At 46.6% G+C, this 26669-nt stretch overlaps 1 protein-coding gene across 5 annotated transcripts in view; it reads right to left on the bottom strand.

The window, feature by feature from the left end:
- Nucleotides 1-26669, bottom strand: part of Srgap3 (SLIT-ROBO Rho GTPase activating protein 3) — a 273622-nt gene that overhangs the window by 52892 nt on the left and 194061 nt on the right. For all 5 annotated transcript variants that reach the window (XM_045133456.1, XM_004651477.3, XM_004651478.3 and 2 more), the window contains 5 exons: nucleotides 14005-14190; nucleotides 10373-10501; nucleotides 8854-9075; nucleotides 6686-6787; nucleotides 3438-3635 (listed from right to left, as the gene is read on the bottom strand). In XM_045133456.1, the coding sequence (XP_044989391.1) occupies nucleotides 3438-3635; nucleotides 6686-6787; nucleotides 8854-9075; nucleotides 10373-10501; nucleotides 14005-14190 (837 nt within the window). The remainder of the gene's footprint in view (nucleotides 1-3437; nucleotides 3636-6685; nucleotides 6788-8853; nucleotides 9076-10372; nucleotides 10502-14004; nucleotides 14191-26669) is intronic.

Genomic DNA, 26669 nt, shown 5'->3' with positions numbered 1-26669 from the left:
CACTGACTTCTGGTCTCCATATGCACATGCATTACACACACCCATACACATATGCATATACACATGCATGCATATGAAAATAAAATACAAAAGAAAAATGACCTAGGAAGGCCACAGAGACCTCTAAAATAACATTGGTTATTGTCATTATTCTTGGTTACCCACCAAAACTAGATGGCAGGTCCCTATTGCTGAAGACGCCACACACTTTGGTTTCAGGACATAAAGAAACTAAACTGGAACTGAGCTAGAAGCTTCCTCCCTACTGTTAGCTTTCTTCATGCCAGAAGGCTCTATGCTAGAGGAGGAAGGTCATCATCAATCTACCCAGCTGTGGACACAGCATACTTCACAAGTGATCTGCAAGGCAAATTGCACCAACTGGTGAAATAGTGGCATGAAAGTTATGGGAGTAACCAACTGCTCTTCAGGTGGATTTGAGGCCCACTCCACAGGAGGGAAGTCATTCCTGACAGTCTGTGGCTAGGGACTTAGGTTCTAGGTGGGAACCTAATACTGTGGTTATGCTAATCAGACAGCATGTCAGATTGCCTTTTTTTTCACATAAGCCAGTACTGCTTACAGCCTTGAACACAGACGTTTCTTTATGCAAAAGATAGGGGTAAACACGGAGATGCACCGAAGGCAGTTACTAAGAACAAGCAGCTACTGTGTGCTCAGCCCTAAACATGACATTCTAAACTACACCCTCCTAAGCTCAAGGAACTTCGCAGAAGAGAGGAGGAAAGAGCAGGAGGGTAAGAAGTCGTGCTGTGGAATATGATCTTCCAAATATAAGCCTGTTACACTTATGAGTTCAAAGTAGATATGGTTTCTTGCACATGATAGAGCCTTTCAATATCTCATCATAGATGACATCAGGAGCCCCCACACCTCCCAGAATAAATAGTAGTAATGACTGCTGGCAGAGGGGGAGGCATGATCTTCAGTGCTGTAGCCACTGGATGGTTGCTCATTATATAATAAATAATGTCCCATTCATAATTATGCAAATGAACTTAGTTTAGATCAATGGGTCAAACAAACAAAAACCAGACATGGAAGAAGGATAGGGATCTAATAGGAATAAAAAGGGGTTTAGTGGGAAGGGAACGAGGAGAAAATAAGGTAATTGTGAGCAGTATGATCAAAGTGCACTGCATGTGTCTATGAAGTATCAAAAATATATAAATGAAATTTAAATAAATATTAGGAAAAAAAACACTCGATTTCTTAAGTCCAAGCCAACTGGACTCCTTCCTCCACTTCTACTACTTGGATTGATCTACTTCTACTGCCAAAGTGAGCTGAAATACCCAAGTATTCACTCTTTGCCCATCTCAGTAGCCCATAGAGTCTCTTTGCGAACACAGGAGGTTTTTATGGAAGTGAGAAGACAAAGCTGATTCACAAAGATTGGCTTTGTTGTTTTTCTTAACCAGGTCAAAGAACACTGGTGGGGAAAAGTGCAGCATGAGCCAACTGCTGGTTTTCAGTGAGGATTTATAAGACCTACCACAAGGTAGAAGAGAATGTGAGAACTGGGTGGGCTCACAGTAGATTCCATGAGCACAATTCGATCAACCTCAGCCCAGCTGCATATTTCTAATGACTCCATTTTTAGCTTTGGCTCTTACATGTTAGCATTACATATTTTTTATTGGCAAACTTTGAGATATGAGAGGCCGTGATCCCTGAGTCTACAGTTAGTATGAGATCTGAAGAAAGAATATGGAGGTCAAATAACTGGATGGACGTGCTGACAATCTGCCACAAGGAAATGAATCCATCAAGTGGACAGCTCAGGGGAGACCTATCCAAGATCTCATCTGCATGTTAAGAGAAGGGAGGCCTGGCTACACATAGGGAAGAGAGTTACCTGACCTTAAGACAGTTTTGTGTGTAGTATGGGCATGGATTCACATGTGTACAAACATGTGTGTATGTGGAGGCTAGAATTCAACATCAGGTATCCTACTTGATCATTCTTGACCTTATTGAGACAGGGTCTCTTGCTGAGCCTAGAGCTCACTGATTAAGGTAGACTGGCTGGCCAATGAACCCCGGTCTCTGCCTCTCTAATGCTGAGACTACAGGCCCACACTACCATGTCTGGCATTTTGTATTTGGACACTGGGATCTGAACTCGGGTCCTCATAACTGTGCTGAAAGCATTTTACCCACTGAGCCGTCTTCCTAGTCCTAAGCAGGCTTTAAAATAGCAAAACATAAACAGGATCTTAGGATGCAGGACTAGGCAGGCTTCCCTCTATGGAAGGGTAAAAGCTGCACTCTACTTTGTTCTGGTCAGACTGCTGCTGGGGCTCTCCCCTTCACAATAGGCATCATCAAATGGAACAGGTTCAGGACTTGCTTGAGTAGTAAGGCTCCTTAGAGCCAAAGCTTGTGAGACGGGACTGAAAGAATCAGTGAATTTAGCACAAAGAAATGAAACCCCAGATCCCTATAACCACAGAAAGACTGGAATGTAGAATGAACCTCATTCTGGTCACTACAGAGAACAGAGTCTCTGGGCGTGGTGGCGCATGCCTTTAATCCCAGCACTTGGGAGGCAGATGTAGGAGGATTGCCGTCATGAGACTACATAGTGAATTCCAGGTCAGCCTGGACCAGAGTGGGACCCCACCTCAAAAAACCAAAAGAAAATAAATAAACAAACAGAGAACAGAGTCAAGATCAACAGGCAGAAGTCCCAGGACAGCAGATGTGTGAAGATAATGGAGATAAAGGAAAATATATTCCTCATGCCAGCCACAACCCAAACAAAAGGGCTGTTTGGGGAAGGGTGCCTCAAATCTAGGACAGTTGAGCAAACTGCAGATGAGCTTTCATGGGATGTGTAAGAAGGAAGACAGGTCCCCTACAGCCCTGATAGCCATGTTCTGTAAGTCCATGTTGAACGAAAGTGCCAACTCTCCTCCTACTTCTTCCTCCCTATCCCTGAGCAAACCCAAGGTCTCTAATCTAGGATCTTAGAGGCAGGGCTACCAACTATAAGTAACTTGATTAGGTTGCTGACGACCTTGTTTCCAAAACCTGTACCCCAACTTAAGCCAGTAACATATGCACAAAACTATGGAGTTGACGCATGGCTTACACCTGATTTGCTAGCCACTTTCCTCTCATTCAAACAAGGAGCAATCAGGCTTCTGTGCTCCAGACCTTGCTGGCTTCTCTATCTGGTTTCTTTCTAGAGCAGCACAGAGATTTGCTGACCATCACCCATAATCAGTGACAATACCACTCATTTGTGACCCACTTTCTGCACTTCAGAAAACCAAGTCAAGGAACCTTGTAGGAAACTCGTGGGTGTCCCTGACCCATGTGTTTTCACTGACTCTCTCGCTCAGCCAGCTCCCCAGAGCCACAGCCAGGTGGTCAGCAGACAGCAGGCTCTGGGTCCAGATGCCACTTACTGTGAAATAAAACATTTCTGTTTCCTGCTGGTTGGCTCTCCTTTTGGCAATGTTGATCTTGCTCATGTAGGTCTCTGAGGCAGCTGACTTTATGGACTCTGTGGACCGACTGTGTTGGAAGGCATCAGAGACATCGAAGTCCTCCACTGTCAGCATGTCCTGTAGGGTCTGCATGGTGGCATCCAGGGTTTTCCTAACCTGGAGAAACATAGCGCATCCACAAGCCCTTTATTATCCCAATGCCTTTAATATCTCAAAGTCCGTTACCCAGTGGTTACTTTATTTTTTCATGTAAAACCTCTAGGAGGTGGGTGGGACAAAGATGACTGTGCCCATTACACTGAGGTAGAAAGCAAGGCAAATTAGTCATGGGCCCAAGACTGCCCAGTTGTCTAGGGTGGCAAGTCAGATCACCCAATCCAAAGTCATTGTCATCAGCCTATCTCTACCTAAGGAACCTTGGGCAATGCTGTGACGAAAAGGGAGATGGTTTTCTAGGTTTACTTCTCTCTGTCCTATTAGATAGCACAAAACTAGCTCCCTCAGTGGGAGGCGGTCACTTGACAAGGGCAGAAAGAGTGAGGCTCCAGTTCTGTCCCTCAGGAGAGGGAGGCCATGACATCCACAGTGATGTGGTCATCTGTGACCGAGCTCCCTAGTGATCTGCTCCTTAAGTCCTATCAGAAACTATCTGAGAAAAGGGTAGTTGAGGAAGACCGTCACCACAGAAGGGCTTTATTTAGGACTTTAGATTCCCTCCCTGGATTGAGTAAAACCCCGGAGGCTACAAAAGCAGGGCAGGAAGAGAAGCCCAGCCTCACAGCAGTGCTCAGCTTGACGGCAGGCCCTATGCTCTGATGAAGGTCATTCCAAAAGTAGTCACAGGAAGAACTCGTGACTACACTTGTTGTAATATGATTGTCACTCAGACCTCAGCTCAAATGTTAGCTCCTAGTGATGTCAAGCCCTCTAATGTCCAAAAGTGTATCACTCACTGCCTAGTGTTTTTCCATACTCATCTGTCACTGGTTTTACCGTGTTTCATTGTTGTTTTTTTTCTACTGTTTCTGTTGTGTTTAAATGTCTGGTGCTTTCTTATTAGAATATAAATTCATGAGAGTTGTTTTGTTCTGTTCACTCATCTTATTTTCTTCCTAGAATAATGCTTAGCAGGCAGTATGTGCTGAGTGTAAGAATAAACTCTGCTTGAATAGATATTTGTTGAATGATAAAATGAATGAATAAGTCAATTCTTCCTGGCACAGGTGGGAGGGAAGCTCAAGGTTAGGTATATCTGTGCCCATCAGCGGCTGACAGAAGAGAACATTTGCTTCATCCTCCTTCCCATAGCCTTGATTTCTGATTAAATTATGTTAATGCTATTGTACATATAGTGTTCCATGTAAAAAATTGCAATTCTTTGGGGGAAAGATATAAGACAGAAAGAAACAACTCTATCAAACTCTTGTTTCTTGGCCAGTTTGGGAAACAAATTTATAGTTTGTTTCCATATGACCTCTTTCAGGTCGGCTTTGATTTGTGTCATCCTGAGCTATAGTTTTCCTCAGGTCTATCCTTTGTAGAGATGCCAGGCACAGCTGCTCCTCTGTCCAAGACAGTGTTCCTGACCTCTGATGACAGAGGCATGCCTTCTCACCTCCCACCATGACTGCACTTCTCAAGGGCACACCTGTCCCATGGCTATGGGTGGCACTGCCATATCCTGGAGTCCTTTCTCTGAGCTCTCCAGGTGGCTGGCATCCTCCTTAGAGAGAGGGGAGATGCCTCAGTTAGATTAGAACATTACCTATCTGCCCTTTACGGTCCACATCAGAATGAACCCACCATTGCTGGCATCTCCACCTGCACCCACCCAAGAGGGGAGGCTGGACCACCCAGCATAGGAGGGACAATGGGTAGGATGACAGTGAACCATTCCTTGGAGGCTCGTAATCCATTAGACATTGAGGAGGGCCTAGGTTGTGTACTTCATTGTGTAATTTTAAACACTTAACTCTGACTTCTGAGGTAAAATCAGAAAATCATTGCAAAAAACGGGGAGAGGGCACAAAGAAATCCATGGCAATAATTCTATGCCTAAAACATAACTGCAGTGAACATTTGAAGCACATCCCCGCAGGCTCTCCTCCATGTCTGGAAGCCATACACTCATACTGCAGCCTGTAGCTTACCCTACTGGGATGGTTCAACTCTGGTAGTCAGGGTTTTTTTGTTTATTATTTATTTATTTATTTGAGAGCAACAGACAGAAAGAGAAAGAAGCAGAGAGAGAGGAAGAGAGAATGGGCACACCAGGGCCTCAAGCCACTGCAAACAAACTCCAGATGCGTGTACCACCTTGTGCATCTGGCTTTCGTGGGTACTGGGGAATCGAGCCTTGAACCTGGGTCCTTAGGCTTCACAGGCTAGCGCTTAACCACAAAGCCATCTTTCCAGCCCCAACTGGTGGTCAATTTAACAAGAAATTAGAATTACCATGGAAATAAATCTGTGGGAATGTTTGTGAGGGACATTTTTTTAGATTTTTGTTAATTAAGATGGGAGGACCCACTCTAACTGTGGGCAACATCATCTCATGGGCTGGGAGTCCCAAGCTGAATAAGACGGAGAAAGCAAGCTGAACACCAGCATTCGTGTCTCTCTGCTTCCTCACTGTGAACTGAATGTGACTGGCTATTCTGAGCTCCCGCCACCATGCTTTCCCTGCCATCATGGACCATAACCCTGAACTGCATGCTGATACAAACTTCCTTCCTTAAGTTGCTTTTGTCGTGTGTGTGTGTGTGTGTGTGTGTGTGTGTGTGTGTGTGTGTGTATGGTGTGTTTGGTTTTTCAAGGTAGGGTCTCACCCTAGCCCAGGCTGACCTGGAATTCACTATGTAGTCTCAGGCTGGCCTTGAACTCACAGCGATCCTCCTACCTCTGCCTCCCAAGTGCTGGGATTAAAGGTGTGCGCCACCACCCCGGGCTTGTCAGATATCTTATCACAGCAATGAGAAAGGTAACTAACACACCTAGTTACAGTCATTCTAAACAGTTTTGCTTCCTCTTCATTTCCTTTTCACCAAACATCTTGTGAGTAGCTTCTCTGGCATTAAAGATTCTCAGTGTAGGTGGTTTTAATGGTTATGTAATCTCCCACCTTCCAAAGGAACCATCATTTTGTATGGATAACAAGACTCCCCAGGACAAGGCCCAGAAGAACCCAGCTGAGAGAAGTGGCTCACCTCCTCATTTTCAATCTTGAGCGTGGCCAGCCTGGACTGCAACTGGTGGTACCGCATGAGCAACTCCGTCTGGACGGGCTGCTGTGCACTCACCTGGCACACCTGCGGGAAGAATCTCTGTCACTGCAGCTGTCCGGAGCCAGGGTAACACTGTCATCCACATCCCTTACACAGCACATCCCTTACACAGCCAAGGACACAAGCCCAGCAAGGCCAAGTGGCCTGTCCCCACCACCTAGCTTAGACATAGACATGGCCATGCCACATGAGAACCAGGGTCTCCGTCCTTCAGTGCCCACCCTCTTGTTGTGGCCAAGTGGCTTCTTAGCCACAATTTTCTACATCTATGCACTTGTAGGCTGACACAGAATTTTAACATAATCTTGTTAAGCTACATGAATTAATTTCAAGGCAGGAAGTTATGGGGAAAAAAATCAACTGCTTCCGCAGCCAGTTGAAATGAAAATAAATAGGTATCTATCAGCAAGTGCTCCTGTCATGACAGGAACATGTGAAGATGTGGTCACAGAGATAACTATGATAGTCATACAGGAACCTTCCAGGGCCATGGGCCAAATCATGGACTCAGCCAACCTAGGTCACAAAGTATACATCGGAAAGAAATGGCACCTGGACTGATCACGAACAAGCATTTTCTTCTTGTCCTTCTATCCTAAACAACACAGCACAAGTATTACATTGCATCAGGTTCCTTAGTACAGAGATGATTCAAGGTATACAGGAGAATGTTCATAGGCTCTTTGTAAATACTGTGCTGTTTTATATAATGCATTTGAGCATCCTCAGATTTTGATATCACCAAGAGCCTTGGAACTAGTCATCCACACAGGAACAACTGTACTGCTTTTTCCCTATACCTTCCCATCTAAAACTGTTACTACCCGTGGGCTTAGCTGCTGGCATGCTCCAGTCTCTCACTCCTTCCAGGAGCACAGCCAGGATCATAAGGGACTGCAGGGCTCTTTTGATGAGCTAGTTATTCACCACTGACTAGACAACCGAGCTTCACAGTCACAGGTGGTGTCTTGAGGCAGGATGTTCAAGTCTGGATGATGGGCCAAAGGGCAGACATGGGGCACAGGGATGTGTCAGGAGGAGCAATGTCACCCTACAGGGGCCTCTCTTATGAAAATGCAGGAAGTGGGCACAGCCATCTGAAGGGTGGGGCTACCACTGTCTTCTAAGATACCTCCTATCCCTCCCTACAAGCAGGAGCCCTGGATGGCCTAGGTGAGCTCCCCTTGGGCTTCAGAAGCTGGCTGGTTCTTACCTCCTATTGTTCTGCCCCTCAAACTCCAAGAGGGAAGAATGAGCCAGAGAAGCACAGAAACTATTGATGTCACAGATTTATAAAACTAAGGAACAATGGCAAGTGTCTTCTCCCCCTGCAAGGATCTGAACAGTACAAGTTTGAAGAGAAACTCAGTTGTTTAATGTGTCAAGGGCTCACAGCCCTGAGAAGGTAGGATGTGGCAAGGGTGAGGCTACAGCAGCTCTATGGAGGCAGGCCCAGCCTTCCTCAGTATGAAGACATTCAAGGAAGAACAGGAGGCTGTTTCTAGGTGTACTGGGCATCCTGAGACCCTCTAGACACACATGGGAGGAGTCCCAGGGAAAGGCAAGATCCCATAATTCTGCAGGCAGACTTGAGCCAGGAAGACAAAGGTGTCAGCTGGAGAAGCTCATGATCTAAGAAGTGACCCGAGGCAAACACCCTGCATGTACACCCAGGGCTCTGGTTCACTCACAATCTCCAGGGGCATGGGAGGAAACAGGGAAGCAGCCGTGATGTCAACGAATCACCCAAAGGGTCAGCTGTGGGAAACATTCCCACAGTGATATGCCAATGGTGTTTGGAAGTGGAATCCACTGCAAGGTCATGAGGGCATCAGTGTCTTTATCAGACAAAGAATAGACAGACACTTGCTGTCTTCCCACATGGTGCCCTGAACCACAGTATGATGCAGCAAGTAGGCCCTCTCCAGAGACCGAGCAGTTGCCCGCACCATCGTTTTGGACTTCCTAGCCTCCAGAACTGTAAGCTAAATAGACTCTGTTATGTATAAATTCTCAGGCTTGGGTCCTGTAGTATGACCACCAAAGGGTACCAGGACAGTGTTCAGTATGGACTCCAGCGGGAAGCTTACCTCGTCCCCCATGTGAGGCTGAAACTCAAACTTGAGTGGAGGGCAGAAGACCTGGTTACACATGTCCATGACCGTGTGCTTATCACTCCGAGAGTCCAAGTTGTCAACGGCATTCTCAATGACATCCAGCCCCTCATGACGAGAGGTTTCCAGGTTGTATTCGGCTGAGAGGTAGGTCCGGAAGGTACGGGCCAAGCTGGCATGAAAGCCCAAATCACAGCACTTGAGAAGAGGCAAAAAGAGAAGGGTGTCCATGAGAGCTGGAGGGTGACTTAGAATCGCCTCCTTTGCCATTGAGGTCCGGAGTCCTGTCACACAACCATAGGACAGCAGAACTTCTCTCCGCTCTCCAGATTCACCATTCTTTTTTTTTTTTTTTTTTTAATTTATTTACGAGAAAGAGGCAGATAGAGTCTACACAATCCCTCTGCCTGGAATGTTCTCCCTTCGCTATTTAGTTTTCAGGACATTTCATCCTGGAAACCTTTGATGTTCTCCATACTTGGTTTTTTGTCAGATGTTCCCCACTCCAGGGCTGCACAATTCCCTCCTGCCTATTAGCATGTTCCCTGTGGGCATGTTCTCTGAGGCCTACCAGCTCTTGCTCACTGCTGTGTCTCAAGTGCTAGACCATCATAGCTGCTCAGTAAATATTCAGGTAAGTGAATTAAGGAAAGGACTAGAAGAGCCACAAGGAAAGTTGAAAGGCAGGAAGGAGAAGGGGTCTGGCCTTAGGCCATTTGCGAGGCCAGGCAGCTCCCCCTTGGCACGGCAATAACAGGTCCTCAGGAAAAAGCCGTGACCCTCAACTTCCAGAACAGGATGCACCAGAGCTGGAGGAAATGGATCCAGCAACCAGGACAAACCTTTGCTAAATATCTACAGGGCCAAACTCCACCATCTGTGCAGGAAGAATAGACAAGAGAAATGGTCCCAGCTCCAGTGTAGGTGATACAGATGGCCTCCCTGACACTGCCACTCACAATGTCCTTCCTCAAGCCCAGGTGTCCTCCAGCAAGTCGGGCACAGCTGGTGCTTTCCCTGGGTGAGCCAGGTCATTCCTCCCAGGGGACCTTCTCCACCTCAAGCTGATCTGTCATTCATCTCATTCACTCTTTCCATGGTATGTGCCTGCTTTTAGCAGGGGTGCTGAATTTATGACCACCTCCTTTTCCATACCAGCAGTCTCTAAGGCTATTAACTGAGTACAGTTCTCCCCTATGCCCTCCCATCCAGTCCTGGTAGAAAGGATGGGCCTTTAGAAGTTGATATTTAATATCTAACTACCCAAGCTATGGACGGCCCACCAGAGCTTACTTCCACCCACGAAAGTTCCAGCTAAGAAGTGACCTGTGTCCCAGCTCCAAACACTCACAACCTTCCTCTACAATAGGATTCCAAACACCTGGCCAGCCCACTTGTCAGCTGACGACCCACAGACAGCCCAAACTCCCTAGAGCTAACAAGATGCACCAGTGCCACATGGCCCCCCTCAGCCCCAGCTTCCCAGGGTGCTCACATCGATGAGATCAGAGACATCATGGATGTAGTATTTGCTGATAGCTGCATTGGTGGCCGCCAGATTCAGCAGGTAGTCGTTGCGGGCCTTCGTGCACTTGAGCTTGTTCTCAGAATACTTGGCCTGTCTCTAGAGGAACAAGGGGTCGATGTCAGATCCAGGTCACCTAGGAGAGATCTGGGATCTTCCTTATAGTTAACTGCCTTCCATCCCCTGTCTATAGGACACCTCGTGTTAAGTGTGTACAGTTGGTCCCTGCACTACACAGATCCACTTTGTGTGGTACAGATACAGTCAGTGATGACATTCATTAGATACTCAGCAGCCTCTGGGTGTTCTCTACCAGGAGGTGTGTAAATAAGACACCCTACCTTCACACCCTCCTCGGCCTTCCCGAGCTGTTTGTGATGGCCCAGAGGCCCTCCATGAGGCCCCTGGCCACTTCTCCAGCCCCATCTTCCGGCTGCACCTAGTCGCTCACCCAGCCTCCTTTTGTGTGTGTATGTGTGTGTGTGTGTGTGTTTACATGTGTGTACAGATGTGTACACCTTCTGTATGCATGTGCAGAGGCCAGAGAAAGACATTGGGAGTTCTCTACTGATCTTCCACATTGTTTCTCTGAGCCCGGAGCGCCCCGTTTTTCAGTTAGACTGGCTAACCGGGAAGCCCTGGTGCTCCTCCTGTACCTACCCCCTTCAGTGACAAGGTTCTAGGAGTGCAGCCATGCTCAGCTTTTGGCATGGGTGCTATGAACTGAACTCTGGACTTCATGCTTGTTCAGCAAGCACACTTTCTCACTGAGCCATCTTCCCAATCACTTGCCAAACCTCTCTTGTCTCTCCTTAAGAGACCAAGTTCACTCCTACCTTCTCAAGGCCTTCAGGATCATCTTCTCAAACCACCATCTGCTTGGTTCCTTCCTATCACTCAGGTCCTTGCCTAAGGCCATAGTCACATGGACTTTTATGACAACCTTGACTAAAATGCATAGCCAGACTCTACTCACGCCCTCGCCCTGCTCTGTGGTTCTTCATGAGCTCTTTGCTTACTAGCTAATTATTGGTGTCCCACCCCCAGAAAGTAAACTCAGAGGCCTGACTGCCTTGCTTATGGGTTGTGAGTCTCCAGTACCTACAAATGACCACCCACGGTAGCTCTTGAGTGATTTCCAAGGGTCAGAGGATAGGTGAGAAAGAGAGAAAGGGAAGGAGGGGGAGAGAAAGATTCCTGGTATTGGGGCTCCTTAAAAACGCTGGGCTTTCCTCCTTAGACACTCCTCACCCTTCTTCATTCCACAGGACTTCTAGCTGTTTAAGTCAGCAGCCCCATGGCCCAATTTAATTCTCTTAGGAGCTCTCCTCTGGATTTGCTCCATGATCCTCTCACTCTGGGGACATTCAGCAGATGTCTCCTGACAATTCTATCTTGTGACAACCAAGCACTCGACCCCCTCAGAGAGCACGAACACTCCTGGTCCCCTTTCCAGGGGTCCACTATGACTCTGAGAGCATCTCCAGCCCTTATTGGACTCATGACATTTCATAATTGGAGATACCATCATGGCATCATAGTTGAACTCACGGTGAGGAAAGGAGAGCTGTAGAAGAGAAGCAGTTTGTCCACGAACCATGTGGCCAATTAACATGCAACTCTGAACTAAGAATGGACTCCTGGATCCCAGGCAGCACTTGATCGACTGGTACACCAACAATCTATTTCCATGTCTGTGGATGTGTCCAATCTAGAAATTCCGTATTGGTTAAATTGTACAGTATGTTGTCTTTTGTGTCTGACTTCTTTCACTTAGCATAATGTCTTTGAAGTTCATCCATGTTGCAGTATGTAACAGGACTTAAATACTTATGGCTGAGCTGAGCCCAATCCATTGTGGCACTAAAACTACATTTTATTCATCCTCCTCAATAGATGAATGTTTGAGTTGCTTCTACCTTTGGGCTATTGTACACACAATGCTGTTGTGAACATCCATATACAACTTGTTGTGCAAGCATCATTGTCATTTCTCTTGGTTAGACACCCAAGAGGGACACTGTTGAGTCAGATGGGAACCTGACCCATATGCCTCTAATTTCCAAGGAGCTGACAGGCATCTTTCCACAGTGACAGAACCACTCATACTCCCATTTCCCATACCTTCTGCTTGTCTTTTTTATACTAATCCTTCAAATGGGTTTAAGTAGCATTTCATTATAGTTTTAAAAGATTTATTTATATTTATTTGTTTTTTAGAGAAAGAGAGAGAGAGAGAGAGAGAAAGGGCATGCCAGGGCCTCTAGCCACTGCAAACGAACTCCAGATGAGTGTGCCACCATGTGCATCTGGCTTACGTGGGACCTGGAGAATTGAACCTGAGTATTCAGGCTTTGCAGGCATGCACCTTAACTGGTAAGCCATCTCTCTAGCCCTTGTCATAGTTTTAATTTACATTTACTTAAGTATAATGGTACTAAAGATCTTGTATACTTACCAGCCACTTATATATGATTATTTCCCCCCCCTCAAACTGTCTATTCAAATGCCCATTTCTGAATGAGGTCTCTGTTCACTTTCATAGACTTCCTTATATTCATAAATTATAGCAGAACTTCATTTTTATGCCTCCAATTACTTTCTCAGCTTACCCAGGTCATATTGGGCTTTGTTCCCACCCAATATATAATTTTTAGAGCAGAAGTATCCTATAATCATATAATTAGGCTCACAGAAGCCCAAATAAACATCTGGCAATGGTTGGCAGATAGAGCTCAGCAAATGTTTCATGGCTACATGGAAGGAATGAATATGAATTCAACAAGAAGATTATGGCCTTTCAGGAAGAAAGGAAACTTAGAAGTCACAAATGACTAGAAAACAGCCCATTTAATGCCTGTCAAAATTCCCTGGCCAAAAGACCCCATCAAGTGATCCCAGCACCATTATTTGTTATTATTGACAACTTCCATAATGATAGACAATAAACCATGATAACTCCCTCCTCCCTAACTTTCCCCTTCACAACTCCACTCTCCATATATCCCCTCTCCCACTTAGTCTCTCTTTTATTTTGATGTCACCATCTTTTCCTGCTATTGTACTGGTCCTGTGTAGGCAGTGCCAGGCATTACAAAACCTGGATAGGGTTCACAAACCTCAGCAGAGCACTCTGAGCAGCTGATGTAAGAAATGAGACTTGACCCATATCAGGTGATTTTTGAAGCTCTGGGCTTTGGCTTGGCCATGGAGATTTCACCATGGTTCCTTCACCAGGTTCCTAGGTGTGGCTTAGTGGCTGTGTAAGCCTTATTTTTTGGGACATACTGAGTCCTAATCATAACTCTTTCCCTCCAAAGTAGACTGCTGAACAGGCCAGTTACTATCAGATGCTTCCTATTCATCCTTAGACGAGCACAAATCCTGTCATAGTTCAGCTCTCTGGTTACCCGAAGCCTCTGCCACTTGCTGACTGTGGAGCTAAGTAAGCTAGGCCAGCCCAGTGCTTACAGGGTCATGGCCAGTGCGGCCATCTCTTTGACACTGACCTCCAGCAAGGCAGTGCTGGCAGTATCGTTCGGCTCTCATGTGTCTGCTTCATGCCCTGACCCGTCTCTTCTGACCCCAGGGCTCCTCCTCACCTTCTCCTTCATCTTCTCAATCTTCTTCACAGAGCTGCGGCGCTGGGGCCGGTCCTCATGTCGGAGCAGATTCATGCTGAGGTCTCCAGACTTGTTGAACTGTTTCTCCTCCTGCTTCTCGGCCTCCTTCAGCTTGCTCTCTGCACTGATGCTCTCTGCATGGTACATGTGGTAGGTTTTCATGACCTGGGGACAGCAGTGCAAAATGGGCAAGCAGCCTGTTATGACTGAACACAATCCACCCTGTTGTTCCCACCCAAGGTTGTGTACAACTGTCCCTGCCTCCTTCCTATGACACACTCCAAACCCCAAGCCTCTGGACTTTTGCACAAACCCTCTGAGGACTGAAGGTGGACGTGATCATCATCAGTATGGATGTGTCATGAATGACCATGATTACTTCCATCCTCATCAGGGTCATTATCAACATCACCACTATTGAGTCCCTGCTAAGTGTCAGCCATGCTAGTAATTAGATTAAGAAGAGTCACCACAAGGCTGGAGAGATAGTTCAGTGAAGACAGTGCTTGCTGCTCAAGCTGGAGCACCTGTGTTTGATTCCCAAACCCCATGTGAAAATCCAGAAGCCATGGCATGCTTCTGTAATCCAGCACACTGAGGCTGATGACGAGGTGGGAGATAGAGGCAGAAGCTTGGGGAGAGCACAGCATAGAGAAAGAGAATGAGAGTGGGCGTGGCGGAGCACGCTTTTAATCCCAGCACTTGGGAGGCAGAGGTAGGAGGATCACTGTGAGTTCAAGGCCACGCTGAGAGTCCATAGTGAATTCCAGGTTTCCAGGTCAGCCTGAGCTGCAGTGAAACCCTACCTCAAAAAAAAAAACAAAACAAAACAAAACAAAAGCAAGAATTCAGAGTGAAAACCTCTGCCTCAGGTGAGGTAGACAGGGGAGGACTGACCTGAAAATTTTCCTCTGACTTCCCCAAGTGCATTGTGACATGAGCACACCCCCTCCCACCTTTGTCAGTTGTCCCCTGTAGTACCATTAGTTGTGACCTTTGTGACCCGCCCCCCCCCCCCCCCCCCCCCCCGCCAATGGGAAGGCCTCTCCTCCCATACTCATGGTTTTGCCTTGGGGAACATCCTTTTTACACACACAAGTCATTCTGAACTATTTCCTTAAGAAAAATGGGCTTATAAATAGCTGTTACATAACCTAATAGTATGCTTCCTGGAAAACCCCCATCCTGGGCTCCATAAAGAATTTCCACAAGGCAAATTATGCTTTGCTACTCTACTTCTATAACAAGATGGGATATTGTAATAAGTGTGTGTGTGGGGGGGTCAGCTAGAAAATTCACCCTGAAGTTTTAATCATGAAACTCTTCCAAACTTGAAAAGCAGTCTTTGAAAGAAAAGCATAGTCAGTGCTTCCGCATGGGTCGTGACAGAAGCTCTCTCCACACCCTATCCCTCCTCTCACCATCCTAACTTTTCCCGAAAGCCCCAGGAACTCTGTGGTGGTTTGATTCAGGTGTCCCCCACAAACTTAGGTGTTCTGAATGCTAGGTTCCCAGCTGATGGAGATTTGGGAATTAAGACCTCCTGGAGACAGTGTATTGTTGGGGTGTTATGGGTATTATAGCCAGTTTCCCCATGCCAGTGTTTGGCACACTCTCCTGTTGCTGTTGTCTACCTTATGTTGGCCAGGGGGTGATGTCCATCCTCTGCTCATACCATCGATTTCCCTGCCATCATGGAGCTTCCCCTCGAGTCTGTAAGCCAAAATAAACCTCTTTTTCCTGAAAGCTGCTCTTACTCGGGTGATTTATGCCAGCAATGGGAACCTGACTGCAACAAACCCCTTCATCCACTCTGCAGGCCGGCTCCTCGAGCTCCTGCCAAACTCCAAGGACCAGAAAGTGCGCTCCCGCCACCTAGTGGCCAGAAGGAATGATGGCAGCTTTACAGGTAGCCAATTCCTGAACCAAAAACATGTTCAAGAGTCAGTAGTGCCTGCTGTGGTCTGTCTCTGGGTGCCCACTTTCCCCTTCTTGATCTCCTCCGTGTCCCACACTCGCACACACCCCAAGTTTGTGGCTTTGTCACCATGCTGCTGCTCCTGCCTTTTCAATGACTCTTGCTACATCCATTGTCTCTACTTGAGCTTCCGAGCCTGCTGATCTTGTGAGCAAGCTATCATCTGCAGAGGGCATTCTGAGGAATAAAGAACATTTCTGTCTGTGCTTTCCCGCTCAGTCATCCAGGCATGCATCCGCCTCACCACTCTGGGTGGCATGCCAGCTGGCGCTCACCCTTCCCATTTTCCTCCACCTCAGCTTCTTTCTCCCCATTTTGCCTCATTTTCTTTTCCTCCACTTGAGCTACAGGCTGTTCCTCCAGCACCCAACAAGCCAGACTTTTCAGGGTCCTCCCTGGACTGTGTGGTAACCTCCCTACACATGGAGAACACAGCCCTGAGGCCATAGGCCCAGGTCCCTGTCATGCCTTTGACTGCTGACCCCAAAAATAATGGCGTACTCAACTGCCCAGGGTGACACTCTAGATGGCTGCCACCAAGGAGCTCACCTGGAGGCATCTCTGACATATTTATTTATACCAGACCCTTCAGGACGCCGTCCTCATTCAGGGATAGCTATCCTTTGGTATGCATGGAGAGTTAGTTCCAGGGGCCCCTGCAGATGCTGGAACCTGAACTACTCACATCAATTACATAAAATAGACCATGTCCTTCTAGAGATTTGAGCTTACTTCCAGATCACTTACAATGCCATAAAAGTTAAACATCATGTAACATATGTAAACATCATATAATTAGCTGCTATACTATATTATTTGAGAATAATGAGGAGAAGTCCTTGATATGTTCAGTACAGACAACATTTTCTATTTTCCGTGGTTGGTTGGTTGTATGGTTGCAGAGACACAGATTCTCAGGCCTAATCATGCATGACTAAGACATGCTTCAGCAGGGAAGGGGTTTGACTTAGGGATCTAGAAGAGTCTCCTTGACATTTATCACTTCAAAGTTCACAAACATCTTTCTATCACCCACTTGACTGCAGGAGCATTTCAAACTACTCTTTGCTCGATCCTAGAAGCGGTGTGATAACAATTACAACAGTAAAGTAGCTGATGTTTACTGAGCACTTGCTACATACAAAGCCTTGCTCTAAGCACAGTGGTCACCATACTACCTGTTTCTGGGTTCACATGCCCTTTGAATCTTCCCAAATCCCCAGATCCTGAAACAGGGAAGGATTAGCTGCAAATGAAGGCAAAGCATTCAGAAGGTGACTGCATCGATGAAGAGACAAGCTGGGGCAGGATAAGGGGCAGTTATTAGGAAACAGCTTCTCAAAAATGCAGTCCAGGTGTGCTTTTTTGCCCTCAGGTTGGGCCATCCCTGAGCACAGCAAGATCCCTGCCTTCAGCACTTGAGCATGGGTGAAGTGCTAGGCCAAGTCAGGCCAAGAACATTCAGGAAGAGAAATCTCATAGTTTCAGTCTGACTGCTCAGCTACATTCTCTGTAGAACCTAATTTCTATTCTGACTTATTAATTGTTTATGTTTATAGGCTATCCTGCCCCAACTAGAGTGTAAAGTTCTGAGGACCAGAACCTTGCTCATAATTATACTATAGCAGAAGTGGGTAGCTATCAAGTATCAATGTCAATTTGCATGCATGAATGAATGAATGGATGAATGAATGGGTATCTGGGTGGATCAATATGTTCAGTGGATTAATGGCTATGGTTGAATGGGTGGGTGGGTGAAAGGATGCATGGATAGATGGAGGGATGCATGGGTGGGGGTGGAGGTGAGAAGAGATGAAAGAGAGATGGTAGACACAGTCTGCTCTCTTTGATCTGATGAGTCTGCCTGGGTGCCAGGGCAGCTGAGTTAGTAAATCTGTATTGAGCAGTCAGCATGTGCCTGGTACTCTGTTAGATACTGTGACAGGAACTACTACAGTGTACAAGACAAATGGAGGCGCCACCTTTTGGGCTGCACACTACAGCAGGTACAGCAGGGACATGGACCCCACAAGAGATTAGCTTCACCCAGTGTGCTAAGTACTGCGGTGAGGGTGCAGGTCTACAGGAAGGCTTCCCGGAGGAGTAACAGTTGAACTGAGCCTCAAAGGATGAGTCCTTGCTATTGTGAACTGGGCTTGGGAGGGGAGGATGGGGACAGAGAGTTAAAGACCCCAGACAAGGGAGCACACTGAGCATTTAGCCCAGAGGAACCAGGACCTGAACAGCTCACAGGCAGGTGCTAGAGTACTGGCCACCAGCACCAAGGCCCTATTCACACCCCCACCCAGCCACCTGTCAGCGGATAGTCTTGTTTTTCTCTGCCCAGGATCATCCAGGTCTCCTCCTCCAGGAATAGCTTCCTGATTTTCTTTGAGGAAATCCCCCAAATTCCCCTTCATTATTCTCAGTCCACAGGGTTCATGAGAAACTGACACCACCTCCAATCCTGGCAGGGAGCTTGAGGCTCATGCCTGGCCAGTGGGGAAACATCATGCTGATCCGGTCGTAGCGCTGGGGTGGGGGGAGGGGCAGGCACAATGAGTCGCTGCTCAGGGGCTTTGCCAGCATCTCTGGGAAGAGAGTAACACTGGTGCTGGGTGGGTGCGGGATGTGGTAGGTGCTGGGGATCATCTTTGTCACCACATGAAAGAAGCATGACAGATTTACAAAGCCCATGCAGAGGAAAACACAGCCAAAAGGAGGAGCTACAGGCTGGTGCCCAAAGAAGACTAGATGGCTAGATGGATGGACGGAAGAAAGAGAGAAAGGAATGGAAAGAATTAAGGAAGGAAAAAGAGAAGGAAGGAAGGGAAGAGGGGAGGAGGAGAGAAAACGGAGGAAGTAAACTTCTACTGCTTTGGGGCCAGCGAGCACACTGGAGGGCAGGGAGAGCTACATCTTCAGTGATTCACTATTCACTGAGCAGTTAACTATGTACAAGGCATAATGAAGGAGAACAGGAGCAAAATAGGTAGTCAGGCAAGGACAAGAGGCCAAGAAAATGCCACCTTGCCTCCCCTGGCAGGATGAGAACTCAGGTCTGACCCAGTCTCATTCAAGACGGCTACAAGCAACACTCCCAGTGGTGGCAGCTGCCAGCCTCTTGGGGTTTCCTGGACTAGCAAAACCACAGTCGGACTCCACCCCACCCGAAGCAGCCTCTTGAGTCCACCAACCAATCAGGTCTTTCCCTTGCACACCGGCGTGTGATGCGGCTCATCCTAATTGAATGTCAGACCATATAAAGGAGCCTAACCATGTGTGTAAAATTCTCTGGACCCTTTATTCTCCCAGCCCTGAGTCTGCTGGTCCCTGCTTTAGTAAGCTCTCCTCTCTGCCAGCATGCCTGGGCGAGGGGAGGTCTCTTTTCTACTGGAGCACTGTTCTGCCTGCTTTCCACACGTGCCTTGTTCTGGGCTTTTTTTCTTTTCTTTCCTTTTCTTTTCTTTTCTTTTTTTTTTTTTTTTTGCCTAACCACATGAATATATCTCTTGTTTTTGGTTCCGCTCCTTCCCCTGGATCTGTCTGAATACAAGTATGCAAGTCTCTTTCCCCCTTCTAGGAAGGGAAAGGATTTCTTTTTGTCTGTGTGTTTTCCTGCCTAATTTTGGTGTTCCCTTGTTTTGTTCCATGTATGATCTCTCTTTAATCTCTGAATCCCTCACTACTTCTTAGTTTTTCTGATCTCTTATGTGAGGGGAATCTTTTGATTTGAGCTCTTATAGCTTTGCCTTCCGTGTGTGCGTGTGTGTACCCAGAATTTTCTCCATGTGAGGGAGACTGTCCATCTTCCCAGCCCAGGGAAGAGGATAATATCCTTTTGGCTTGGACTTTTGGCTAGCCTTCCTTCTGGAACCCAACTCTCCCTAAAATAAATCTCAAACTTCATAATTTACCCTTCTCAGAGTCAGTGTTTTAAATTATTTGCCAACTCAGATAAGGTTCCAAAAGTTGGGGTCTGTGGGCCTGGAATATTTATGGAATTTAATCCCTTAGTGGGCCCCAAATCCTGCATCAATAATACTAGATATCTTCAAAATACTATGACATGGATGACATAGGTATACTCTGTTGGTGGAAACTCTGGGTACACATACACACACACACACACACACACACACACACACACTGAAGTGTATGAGTCTCAGGATGCAGCTATGTTGAACCACGATACATGTAATACAATAAAGTGTCATGTTCACACAACTGGCACTAAGGCTTGAATGGGCCCCCAAATTCAGGTATTACAACATTACCTCCGACACAAGAATGCTGGAAAGTGATGGACGTGGCAAGTGCAGGAGTGGGTTAGTTATCACAGGCACAAACTTGTTGTAAAGGTGAGCTCAGCCTCCTCTTGCCATTTTGCATTGCCCCTTCTTTGACCTTCTGTCTGCTGCCTTGAGATGACACAGTGTGAATGCCCTACCCGGGTATCCATGCCACGTGCCCTCGAATCCAGAACCATAGGCCAAACAAGCTCTGCTCTCTGTAATATCATCCAGCCTTGGCTACTCAGTTATATCACCACAATACACTAGAACAGCCTCTGTGTGCTGAATTCCTGCACCTCATCACTGAACCAGACTGGTTTTCTCCCCTTCTAGCCCTTCAACTACCAGTATTAGCCTAGTTCCTACTGGTCAAGCTTAGGCCAGTGACTCCGAAGCAATGCTGATTGGCAGAACAAGAGGTTCCCTGCCGTTCCATGTCATTGTGCACCCCACCCCCACCACATGTTCTGCCACATCTCTTTAGTCTTCCTGATACCCAAAGGCTTCACCAGGCCATCCTAATCCCATTCTGCCACACTGTCAAATACCCATAGTCACTGCTGCACTGTCTGGACTCACATCGTGCAGACACAGACCATGAGCAATGAGTGCACTGTGAGCAAGCAAGAGCCTCACAGAGGAGCTGGAAGAGGTGAACGGTCACCCAGAGGGCCATCCAAGGAGAAAGTGCACGCATGCCTGGCCAGTGTGTTAGCCTGGCAGAACTGCCTCACTCTGGTCTGAACAAAGCCATCATCTCCCTTCTGGCAGGCTGGCATGAAGATAGAGGCTTAAAAGAAACCTCCACTTTCTTCACTCTCTAGTCCTCTAGTTCTCTGACGGGTGATTGAAGACCAAGGGCAGCCAACTTGTTCGGGGTTAGGTTTTCCCAACAAGTGGCCAGGGAATTACTGTGTAAACAAGATGATTTTCAGTGTCACAGGCATGTTATTAACCCCTTTCAATGTTCTTGGGATCCTTCTGGTGCACCAGGGAGAAGGTCACATCCTGGCACCAATGCATCTTTTTTCTTTTCTGGCCTTTTGTTTTATGTGAGAGAGTGAGAGTGAGAATGAGAGTGAGAATTGGCATGCCAGAGCTTCCAGCCACAGTAATCGAACTCCAGATGTGCGTGCCACCTTGTGTGCATGTGTGACCTTGTGCATTTGCGTCACTTTGTGGGTCTGGGTTATGTGGGATCTGAAGAGTTGAACATGAGTCCTTGAGCTTCACAGGCAAGAGCCATAACTGCACAGCAATGTCTCCAGCCCACCGATGCATCTTTAATGCCACTCTGCTGCTGCTTTCTGGATAGCTGCCAGCTGGTTTCCTCACTCTTGCAGAACCCGTAGACGCATACCACGTGGCCTGTCACTGCTCACTTCCCAAAGCAAATGGATGGAAGACCACCAGCCCACCGGATGTGCAGCCAGGCGTGGGAGCTCACACCCTTAATCCCAGCACTCGGGAGGCAGAGGCAGGAGGATCACTGTGAGTTCAAGGCCAGCCTATATAGTGAATTCCAGGTCGGCTTGAGCTAGAGTGAGACCCTACCTCGAAAACAACAACAACAAAAGGTTTAGAAAACATTTGCGTCTATATTGACACGTACAGATGTTTTCCTTGTCGTCCTCCCCAAAATAATACAGCATAACTATCTGCATAGCATTTTCATTTTATCTTACTTTTGGTGTGTGTACATGCATGTACATGTGAATGTCAGAGGAGAACCTCAGATATCAGTCTTCACCTTCCACATTATTTGCCTCAGAACCTCTTGCTCATCACTCTGTTCACAAGGCTAGATGGACTGCAAGCTTCTGGGAAATTCTTTTATCTGCACCTCCCATCCTGTGGGAGATAGACTGGGATTGCAGATGCCTGCTATAGCATCAGGCTTTTTACATGTAGTCTGGGGATCCAAACTCAGGTCTTCATCCACTGAGCCATGTCACCAACCCAACATTTACATTATATTGGTTATGGTAAGTAATGTAAAGAACACTTAAAGTATATAGGAAGATGTATGCAGGCTGCATACAAATATTATGTTGTTTTACATGAGAGAGCTAAGCATTTGTAAATTTTGGAATCTGTAGGAATCTTAGAGCCAATTCTCTGTGAATGCTGAGGTACAACTGTAGCTGACATATATTTATGTAACTAGTTTAATGTATTTATTTAAGAATCTTGGCAGGGGATGGTGCTTAAGCCCAGAGACTCTGGCAGAGGCTTGGCCTCCCCCATCTGGGTGCCCCTGGGCTGGCTACCTCACCTCTCTGCGTCTCAGATCCACTATCCTTCATATGGAGGTGATAATGTCACCTCTCTCAAAGTGTTGTGGTGAGGACAAAATGAACCATCACACCTAAAGCATTCAGCCCAGCAGCTGGCCCATGACGGGCCCTGAATGTGGGATGAGGCTGTACTGCTGTCACACAGACTCTGCCAAATATAGTCACCAAAGCCAGATGCAAGATGCAGGGACAGTGGCTCCCACATATGTGAACTGGGTGTGTGAAGCATGTCAGACATGTGTGCCGAGTGACAGAAAAAACAGCTGGCTTGGGAAGAACACCCCACAAACCAGACATTGGTAACCTGGTAGTTGAGGTGCCATAGGGGGCAGAGGAGAGCCAGGCAAGGGGAGAGTTACTTCGTGCTATGAATCTTTTTGTCCTGTTGCATGGTTGTTTTATCACTGTTGATTATGGAGTACATGCATTTTCTATATCCACATTTATAAAGGAAATCATGTTTTTAATTATTTTGTGTTTCATTTTTATTTATTTGAGAGAGATTGAGAAAGAGGCAGATAGAGAATAGGCATGCCAGGGCCTCTAGCCATGGCAAATGAACTCCAGATACATGCACCACCATATGCATCTGGCTTTTGTGGGTCCAGGGGAAATCGAATCTGGGTCCTTAGTCTTCACAGGCAAGCACCTTAACTGCTAAGCCAGAACTCCAGCATGTAAATCACGTTTTAAGCAAGAATGTCCTTTAGCTAAGGCTGGCATGTGTGACAGAGAACAAGCCTGGAGGAGGAAGACCAAGAGCAGGGTGACTATATTTTTAGGCATAACATTCTCAGGGCTCACCTATGCCTAGAGAGATTGGAAGAGAGATGAAAGGCTGGGGAAACAGCTCAGCGGTAAAGTGCTTGTCTCACAAGCATGAGAACCCGAGTCCAACCCCAGTAGCTACATAACAAAGCTGGGTGTCCCTGTAATTGCAGCAGGAAGAGCCCAGCTAGACAGTCTAGCCTGAGTGGTGAGCTCTAGGTCCATGAGAGACCTTGTCTCAAAAATAAAAAAGGTGGATGGGGCTGGGGAGATTGCTCAGTGATTAAAGGCACTTACTTGCAAACCCTGACACAGCCCAGGTTTGATTCCTCAGTATTCATTATAAAGCCAGATGCACAAAGTGGCACATGTGTCTGGAGTTCATTTACAGTGGCAAGAGCCCTGGTGTGTCCATACGCACTTTCTTTCTGTCTGTCTTAAATAAATAAACAAAACATTAGGAAAAAAATTTTAAAGGTGGATTATGTGTCTGAGGATAACACTTGAGGCTGTCCTCTGGCATCTACACACATGCACACATGTGCCCACACATATGAACATGCATGCATGCACACCATACATATACACAAATATATAAAAATATAAAAGTAAGAGATGCAGAGCTGAGCAGGAAAAGCATGTGTGCTCCATTCTCCCACAAAAGACACAGTGACTGGCACTAATGTTCACCAGGCACTGGCTTCTTCCATGGCCACTGGCTCGTCAACATAGTCTAGTTAAGGAGCTAGAAATATCTGCATGTTCCAGGAAGGGCTGGGCTCAGAGGCTTGCTTGACAGGGTCTTGAAGGGCTCCCATCTGTCTCTAAAGCCTGTGTTCTTTCCAATGTACAAAGCTGCTCTTCCACTAATTAATTAGGACAGGCAGTTTTGTTTTTTTTTTTTAAGAAGGGATGTGTGCAAATTAAGGAAAAATATTAAGTAACTGAGAGGCCCAGTAGTATGGACCAAGCCCTGTGGAGGGCTATATCTGAATGTCATTCTAGAAAGTCACACGGAGAGGCAGTGTAGAACTAGGACAAAAACCAGATTCAGGTGCTCCGTGTGAGGCCCTCTCCACAAGCCACTGCTGAGGATGGACACAAGCACAGAGACAGCTTTATAAAAATGAGCCAGGAGGCTCCAAGTAGATTCCATGTCCCTGAGCCTGGTGCCCAATCAAATCATGCTCGAACCTGTCAAAGGTACAGCTCATTCATTAGTCAGCTTAGTGTCTACCTGTCACCAGCTGTTGCTGGGTGTGGACACTTGGGCCATCTCTGTGTCACTCTAAGCAAAGTCACAGGGCCCTTCCTGTATCCTGGGCTTAGAAGGCAGCCATGTCTGGGGGAGCCTGGCAAGAGCTACTGCACACAAAGGAGGGACTGCAGTGGGCTGCAGAGGTGCCTGTTGCTAACAACATCACAGATGCATCTCATGACTTGGAAACACATGGGAAGCCTGAACACATTTTCAGCAGAACAATGAAAACAGAACTGTTTGGGTCCTTTGCTGTTTTGGTTTGGTTTTGCTTCTTCTGGAGGGATTGGTACAATGGTCCATGATCTCACTCTGTTTCCTTTTTTCCTCCTAGACCAATATGAGATCAAAGGCTTTGAGAGGTCAGAGAAAAACAGAGAAAGCTAAGTGTATTTGTGTGTGTATCTCTGTGCTAGTGTATATCTCTGTAAAAGAGTGTGCATACATACTTCAGAAAAGAAGCCATCTAAAGGTGACAAGGACGGGGGAGAGAGAAGGCATGTTGAGGGAGCGAGTGAGTAAACAAAATGCCTGGCCTTATAGTCTTCTCTTCATCCTCCTTGTCTCCAGATGGCAGTGAGCTTTTCCCACAAAGCACATAATGGATGGCTGTTAGAACGAACCCTCATCATCTTTATGTACAGCAGAGTCCCTGAAAAGACCACCTCCTCTTATACATTAAAAAGGAAAACCAGGGCTGGGAAAATGGCTCAGTGGTAAAAAGGCACTTGTTTGCAAAGCCTACTGGCCTGGGTTCAATTCTTCAGTACCCACATAAAACCAGATGCACAAAGTGGCACATGCATTTGGAGCTAGTTTGCAGTGGCAAGAGGCCCAGGTGTGCCCTTTTCTTCCTTCCTTCCTTCCTTCCTTCCTTCCTTCCTTCCTTCCTTCCTTCCTTCCTTCTTTCCTTCCTTCCTTCCTTCCTTCCTTCCTTCCTTCCTTCCTTCCTTCCTTCCTTTCTTCCTTCCTTCTCTTTCTTTCTGTCTTTCTTTCTTTCTTTCTTTCTTTCTTTCTTTCTTTCTTTCTTTCTTTCTTTATTTCTCTCTCTCTGCTTGCAAATAAATAAATACATTTTTAAAGCAGCAAGAACAGAAGCTCAGATAGTATATTGGACTTGCTTCACTTCGGGCTTTTTTAATTGTCCAGAAAAATGGTAATCACATGACTGCCAATAGTTAAACCCAGCTCAAATCACCAACTCACAGGCTCATGAGAAAAACAACCTGGTAGTGTTTGAAGACAAGAGCTTTGAAGCAGTTTGTTATGCAGCAGTGGGTAAACTGATACAAAGACTTTATTTTTATTTTATTTATTTATTTATTTAGTTTGGTTTTTCAAGGTAGGGTCTCACTCTAGCCAAGGCTGACCTGGAATTCACTATGTAGTTTCAGGGTGGCCTCGAACTCATGGCGATCCACCTACCTCTGCCTCCCAAGTGCTGAGATTAAAGGTGTGCACCACCATGCCCAGCTAAAGACTTTATTTTTGAGGCAAGGCCTCACTAGGTTGTCTAGGCCTTGAACTCACTCTGTAGTGTAGGCTAACCTTGAGTTTATGATCTTCCTGCCCCAGTGTCCCTGATAGCTGGGATATAAGCCTACACCACCAAACCTGCCTCTATTTTTATTTTTGAAGCAGCCAGAACTTACCAAGAACTGGTTACAACAGATATAAGCCCAGGCATTAAGGAAGGGAGCAGTGTAAGAGAAGGACAGTCATACATACCTCAGAGTGGACCATAGCGTCTCAAGACAGAGTCACACAGAGTCTGTGCTTCAAACCAGCAGGCCTTTCTACCCCTCAGTGACAAGCCAATACAAGGGAAAATGTATTTTCTGACTTTACTGGGATTCACAGAACTGCAAATTACAACTTCTACCTAGGACTTCATTTTACTATTGAGAGACTGTAAAGAAAATGCCTCACCCTAGGCCTCTCAGTTGCTGGAGACTGCAATAGACCCTCCTGAGGCCCAGGCCCAGGGCCCAGGCTCTCAGCCCAGTGCCCACTGTTAAGTATAGAAAGATAGTGAGAAGGTGCTTTGC

The sequence above is a fragment of the Jaculus jaculus genome, chromosome 14, assembly GCF_020740685.1.
Source record: "Jaculus jaculus isolate mJacJac1 chromosome 14, mJacJac1.mat.Y.cur, whole genome shotgun sequence".
Lineage (NCBI taxonomy): Eukaryota > Metazoa > Chordata > Mammalia > Rodentia > Dipodidae > Jaculus > Jaculus jaculus.
This window is presented reverse-complemented; position numbering and strand designations above follow the sequence as displayed.